The 7452-nt window shown below is 34.3% G+C and overlaps 1 protein-coding gene across 1 annotated transcript in view; it reads right to left on the bottom strand.

Annotated features, from left to right (window-relative positions):
* The window catches only part of LOC145277611 (uncharacterized), a 161410-nt gene extending 156299 nt beyond the window's left edge, over positions 1–5111 (bottom strand). The window contains exon 1 of the mRNA XM_080129139.1: positions 5060–5111. Coding sequence (XP_079985265.1) covers positions 5060–5076 — 17 coding nt within the window. The 5' untranslated portion in view covers positions 5077–5111. The remainder of the gene's footprint in view (positions 1–5059) is intronic.
* Between the last annotated feature and the right edge of the window lie 2341 nt (positions 5112–7452).

Genomic DNA, 7452 nt, shown 5'->3' with positions numbered 1-7452 from the left:
TTTAGTAATAAGTATTAAAAACCTAATAAAGATGTCGATGATAATTTTTATGATAGCAGCAACAGGGATGGTAACACAAATGATTATGTCAATCATATAGTGATATTGATACCAGTAAATATACACATACATACACATATACATACATATATATAGATAGATATACATACACATACACACACTCATACGCACATACATACTTATACATATACACATAACATACATACATGTACTTACCCACATTTATACATACATAAGTACACCCATAAACATACAAGTACATACACACACACACACACACACACACACATATATATATATATATATATATATATATATATGTATATATATATATATATATATATATATATATATATATATATATATATATATATATTGCCTAATCCCTGTTAATGTTTCTATGTATTACTTTCGAAAAGCTGCTGAAACAGTTTATGATTTAAACATTATTCTATTTCAAGTATATTTCAAGCAGTGGGTTACGGGATATGAAGTCAGTCCCGGAAATTACTCAAACCGTTTACGATTTAAACATTACTTTATTTCGTGTATATTTTTAACTGTGGGGTGGGGGATATTAAATCAGTCCCGAAAATGAGTGAAACCGTTTACGCATTACACATTACTTTATTTAATGTATATTTTTAACATTGGGGTGGGAAATATGAAGTCGGTTCCGGAAATGGCGGCAACCATTTACGTTTTGGACATTACTTTATTTTTAACAGTAGGATGGGAGATAAGAAATGGCTGAAAAAGTTTACGATTTATACATTACTTTATTTCATGTATATCTTAAACAGTAGGGGTGAGGATTATAAGTCAGTTCCAGAAATGGCTGAAACAGTTTACAATTTAGACATTACATTATTTCATGTATATTTTTAGCAGTGGGTTTGGGATATAAAATCGGTCCTGGAAATGGCTGAAACAGTTTACTATTTAGACATTACATTATTTCATGTATATTTTTAGCAGTGGGTTGGGGATATAAAGTCAGTTCCAGAAATGGCTGAAACAGTTTACGATTAAAACATTACTTTATTTAATGTATATTTTCAACAGTGGGATGGCAGATATGAAGTCAATCTCGGGATTGAATGAGATGTACAAATATATACTATCAGAAAGCGTCGCCCAGTATTGGACGAGATAGGTGGGTTTTTTTCTACTATATAGTAGAAAAATACCCAGCATCGCCCGGGATCGAATGAGATAGGTGAACGATATATATTAGCAGAATATGCGGCGTCACTCGGGATTGGATAAGATAGGTGAAACATATATACTATGAGAATACATAGAATTGATTGATTTGTTTGTAATGAAATAATCAGCCCAGGCAATATATCAAAGTTATTATTTAAGTAAGGGGAGGCGACATAGTGGGTTAAAGTTATGAAAATTATTGTTGAAATTAGGAACATATCCAAGAATTATGAAAAATGATGAAATGTGAGTTACTTGATTGGTGTGTTTGTAATGATATAATAAGCCCAGACAATATATCAAATATATTATATAAGTAGGAGGGAGAGGCATAATGTGGGTTTTTAATTATAAAAATTATTGTCAAAATTAGTCACATATTCAGGATTATGAACAAAGATTAAATGTGAGTTAATCGATTGTGTTTTTATAATAAAATAATCAGCCAAGAAATATATCAGAGTAATCATGTTAGTAAGAGAGGACGATAAGGATGGTTTAAATTATGAAAAATAATTGTCGAAATTAGTAAGATATCCAAGAATTATGAAAAATGATATGTTATTTAATGCATTAGTGTGTTTGCAATGAAATAATCAGATCAGACAATATATCAAAGTTATTATTTTAGTAAGTGGGGCGATGATGTGGGTTAAAATGATGAAAAATGATTGTCGACATTAGTAACATATACAAGAATTATGAAAAATGACGAAATGTGAGTTAATTGATTTGTGTGTTTGAAATGAAATAATCATCCCAGATAATATATCAAAGTTATTATTTTAGTAGTAGGGGGGTTGATAATGTGGGTTAAAAATATTTTGAAAAATTGTCGAAATGAGTAACATCCAAGAATTAGGAAAAAATGATGAAGTGTGAGTTAATTGATACCTGTGGGTTTTTTTTTTATGAAATAATTAGCCCAGACAATATATCAAAGTATTTTTTAGTAAGAGAGAGCGACGAGGATGGTTTAAATTATAAAACATTATTGTCGAAATTAGTAACATTTCCAAGAATTACGAAAAATAACGAAATGTGATTTAATTGATTGGTGTGTTTATAATAAAATAATCAGCCTAGAATATATATCAAAGTTATTTTATAAGTAAAGGGAAAGGAGATAAGGAGGGCTTAAATTATGAAAAATTATTGTCAAAATTAGTAACATATCCAGGAATTACGAATAAATGATGAAATATTAGTTGATTGGTGTGTTTGTAAGGAAATAATCAGCCTAGACAATATATTAAAGTTATTATTTAGTATAGAGGGAAGGGCGAAAATGTGGATTAAAATTATGAAAAATGATTGTCGAAATTAGTAACATATTCAAGAATTATGAAAAATGATTAAATGTGATGTCATGCATTAGTGAGTTTGTAATAAAATAATAAACCCAGACAATATTTCAAAGTTATTATTTTATTAAGGAGGGGCCGATAATATAGGTATAAATTATGAAAATGATTGTCGAAATTAGTAACATACCCAAGAATTATGAAAAATGATGAAATGGAGGTTAATTGATAAGTGTGTTTGTAATGAAATAATCAGCCCAGCAAATGTATCAAAGTTATTATTTTAGTAAGGTTGGGCGACAACGTTGGTTTAAATTATAAAAAAATATTGTCGAAGTTAGTAATATATCCAAGAATTTGGAAAAATGATGAAATGTAAGTTGATTGATGTGTGTGTTTGTAATGAAATAATCAGCCTAGACAATATATCAACGTTATTATTTTAGTAAGGTGTGCCATATGGTGAGTTTAAGTGATGAAAAATTATTGTCAAAATTAGTACCATATACAAGAATTATTAAAAATGATGAAATGTGAGTTAATTTATAGTTGTGTTTTTTATAAAATAATCAGCCGATAAAATATATCAAATTGTTTGTTTTAGCAAAAGGGAGGGGGCGATAATGTGGGTTGAAATCATGAAAAATTATTTTCGAGCATAGTAATGTATTCAATAATTACGAAAATATGATAAAATGTGAGTTAATTGACCGGTGTGTTTGTAATGAAATAATCAGCCCAGGAAATATATCAAAGTTATTATTTTTATAAGAGGGCAGTACAGTTTTAATAAAAAACTAGAATAATATGATTGTGCCTTCATTCATGCTGAACAGAACGCTCACAGCATATCCAGCAACAATATATTACATGAAAAATGCTGTTGTGGAATTTCCACAAGTCCCGCTAGTTATTATTATTATTATTATTATTATTATTATTATTATTATTATTATTATTATTATTATTATTATTATTATTATTATTTTGTGAAATAGTCTACCAGGTAAATTATTCCTCATAATATATAATAATTAATTGAGGTTTGATTCTATAATAATATATGCAATCTGCATAAATTAAAATATCATGTTTAAGCGTATTGCTCGACCAGGTAATGCCGAGCTGCCAACTAGTTCTGAATAATCCAAATTGTCAATACTCATGTCAAAAGTTCTGAACCATACTGTTGGTTAAATATTTTAATGATTACATTTTGATAATGGACTGTTCTTATTTTTTATTCTGTCTTTTCTTTATGAAGTTTGAACGTTAATAAACACACACACACAAACACATACACACAAAAACACACACACAAACACCTACGCACACAAACACATTCACGCAAATACACACACAACACATACACATAATATCGATAAAGTATAACAGGAGAGCAGAGATACAATAAGAGACGAAGAGATAGCAATATAACTCAGTCCCAAAATTAAAGAACAGTTCAGCATGTATTCCGTGTGATTAAAATTGACAGGGAAAAAGCCATAGAAGAACAAACGTTGATTAAACAAGTTTTAGTATAATAACAGAGCGATTAATTTAATTATCTTAATACGGATATTTCTGAATTTTGAAATTAAATGTTCTAAAAGAATGTTTTCTTTTTGGTGATGGCACAGAATAGTTACCAAATGACTTCTTCGCGCATGTTAAGAATAGGTTTCTAATAATGTCGGGACGATTAATCGGAATCGGAATCGGGAATCGGAATCGGGAATCGGAAAAATCGAAAATTTGCGGGTATCGGAATCGATAGCGGAATCGGAAAAATTGATGCCTATTTTCCGATGCAAAAACGATTCTTTTAATTGTCTTTTTTATTTGATTTTGTTTAAAGTAAAATCTTCCATTGCTGGTAATAATGATAAAATAATAGACATTTATTGATTTTAAATTACTAGTAAAGCTAAAATCGATAGATCATCCTCCTCAAGTGTATTTTGACGTTTAGGAAAATATCTGCATATTTAACATATGTTTTTCGTGGAAAATAACAATCTTATAGTTAAATAATAAGAGATTTATAAAAAATCGGAATCGGTAATTGTATCGGAATTGAGAATTTAGCATGGAATCAGTAATTGTATCCGAATCGGGAAAATATTGAAATCGTCCCATCACTAGTTTCTATGAATAACATGATTATTTACAACCATTCTTCACATGAAGAGAATCGATCGTTGTCAACTATTTCGTTCCTACACAATTCTTCTAATTAATGCATGAAAGTAAGAAAGAACCATAGAGTAAGTAAATAGATTGATTGGCAAATAGATTAATAGGCAGGCAGACAGGCAGACAGGCAGACAGACTCACACATAGATAGACAGACAAACAGACGGGCAGGCAGGCAGGCAGGTAGGCAGGTAGGCAGATAAGCAGATAGACCGTCAGACAGGCAGGCAGATAAACAAACATGTAGATAGATAGATAAACAAACGGATATAAAGATCGATAGAAAGATAGATACATAGACAGACAGACAGACAAAATGCGAGACTTACCTCTTCATACTAGTCATCTGTGATTGAAGTTAGTTGTGCCAGTGAAAGACCTGGAAATGGGCAAGTTTTATTAAAAAAAGAACAACAACACCGCCCCCCCCCAAAAAAAAAAATAAACGATAAAAAGCAAATCGCTTGGTTGATTTCTAATGAAATGGACACAAGCTGCAACTATGTTTGAACTAATACAAATAGGACAAAGGCTGACCGGACAAAGGCTGACCGGACAAAGGCTGACCGGACAAAGGCTCGCCAGTTTAGATCATCCCAATGCGTGTGTTTTTAATAATAGGTAACTCTTGTAAGAATATTTCAGAAACAACATAGACCTTTAATTTTAATGTTTAAAAGAGTTTTTTTTTTAAATTAAGAAGAAGAAGAAGAAGAAGAAGAAGAAGAAGAAGAAGAAGAAGAAGAAGAAGAAGAAGAAATATAATAAATAAAATAAATATAACCAGATCGGGGTGGAGTCCGCACAATACTGCTTCAATTAGTGTAACCAAACTGTCTCCAGAAGCTAAGTCCATGTGGCTACGCTCTTATCTTCATCTATTGATGGACCCTTCAAAATGAAACCAGGTTCTTACTTGTTACTGGAACTACTGCATGGATGCTCTGCGCGCACACAATGTGCGCGATCCTAAGTCTATGTGGTAGCACTTTTACTTTGGCTGGCTATGCGTTGTTTTAACTTAGTATTGAGTTCTTTTCTTGCAACAGGTTTGGCCTGTGTCTTCACCACCGTCTGGGTATTAGGGTATATCTGAAATCAACCGTATTTCAATTCGACAGGCAATCAACAATTAGAGATTACTCGGAAACTTTTTTTTTTTTAAACGAAAATAATTATTCATAAGATATTTCAGGTACACTTCGTGCAAAGGAAAGTAAATTTCGGGCATTTTCTAGTGCAGATGTTCGACTTAAATTCCTTCAGACAACTTCTTGCAGGAGAAAGAAAATCTTTTCCACTTAGTTCTTTTGGGGAGGTATCCATGATGCGGACAGTCCAACGACCAACAGGCAAAACTCTCTCACATGCTGAACAAAATGTTTTTTTTTTCTGTGGAATCTCTAAAACCACGCCCAATCTCTCTGAGATTAGCCTTTCCTCCTCTATCGTTTGCAGATTATCCCTTCTCCTTCTATTCTCTTTCTCTTCATCCACATCTTTCTTTACTTCTCCTTTTCCTTTTTCTCTCTTCGTTTTCTTTATGTTTCTTTCCCCTGAAATCCTTTGATTTCTTATCGCATTGGTATTTGAATCCCATTCTACTGTTTGTTGAATTATTTCATTTTCTTTCACATCACCGACGTCGTGGGAGGTCGTGTGTTGACATAAAACATATGGATTATGTCTAAGATTTTCCTGGTCAAGCTAGATGATGCATCACCCAAAATATCTAATTTACCTCGTTGAGAAATGTTGCAATATTTTGGGATTAATGGGGTAGTTATTTAATTGCCGCCCACATCGGCAATATTTAGCACAAGGCCTGGAAAGTGGGAATCCCGCAGGCTCCCCTAAAGGAGGGGCACTCCTGCAATTTTAAAAATTGCCCGAGTACCCCCGTCGGCATTCCCCGGTCGGGGCACCTCAGGCAGCAAGCAATAAACTTGCCCCACCGGAAAGCCCGGTGGTAAGGTCTAGGAGCGTGGACCTCCTAGGTATTACCCTGGCGGTGTACCTCAGTCCAACAGGTGCTGGACCGGTTCCCGGCCCCTCACCTGTTGGGCTGAGTGTCAAGTGACGAATCCTTGACGTGTACTACCCTGTCTCCCTGCAGCCGAAGCCGCTAGGAGACATCCCATCAAAATGGACTTGTAATGGGATTAGTAAGGGGACCCTCCCTACCTAACAGCTGGTCTATCATGTGAAACGCCCACTGTCTTCCCGTCCTCTCCCCCCAGGGGGAAGAGGTGAAAGAAAGCAGGTCGTTCCCTAGTGGGGAGTGGAGGACCTAAGGGACTGTGTGAAAAATAACTTGGGGTTGGGGTCTACAGGGATGGATGGCATCTTCCAAGATAAACTTCGTAATGGGCAAAACCAGGGCCAGGACAAAACAAAGCAAGGGGATCTCTCGTCTCCTCCTCCTCTTCGTCATTGCAGCATGGGGGATAATAATGTTCAATATCCCTGAAATCCCTGGCTAGTCTGCCAAAGAGTGGCAGTGCGTCCTGGACTTGCCTCCATGTTATGGAATATTCCGCATTATTTATAAAGCTACTGGCAGGCGTCCAACTCCACAGCGAGAGAACTTCCCCCCTTGACAGATGTAGCCGCTCCACCACCGGATCTTTTGCGGTACCCACCACTAACTCCTCATATAGCCTCCTCCTAGGCCGTGCAAGGTCCCTGGACCCCGGAAATGCCCTAAGGGTGGCTCGGCATT

Source organism: Euprymna scolopes, chromosome 6 (genome assembly GCF_053919585.1).
Source record: "Euprymna scolopes isolate OS-2025 chromosome 6, ASM5391958v1, whole genome shotgun sequence".
Taxonomy (NCBI): domain Eukaryota; kingdom Metazoa; phylum Mollusca; class Cephalopoda; order Sepiida; family Sepiolidae; genus Euprymna; species Euprymna scolopes.
The sequence above is the reverse complement of the archived record's forward strand: the minus strand, read 5'-3'. Positions and strand labels throughout refer to the sequence as shown.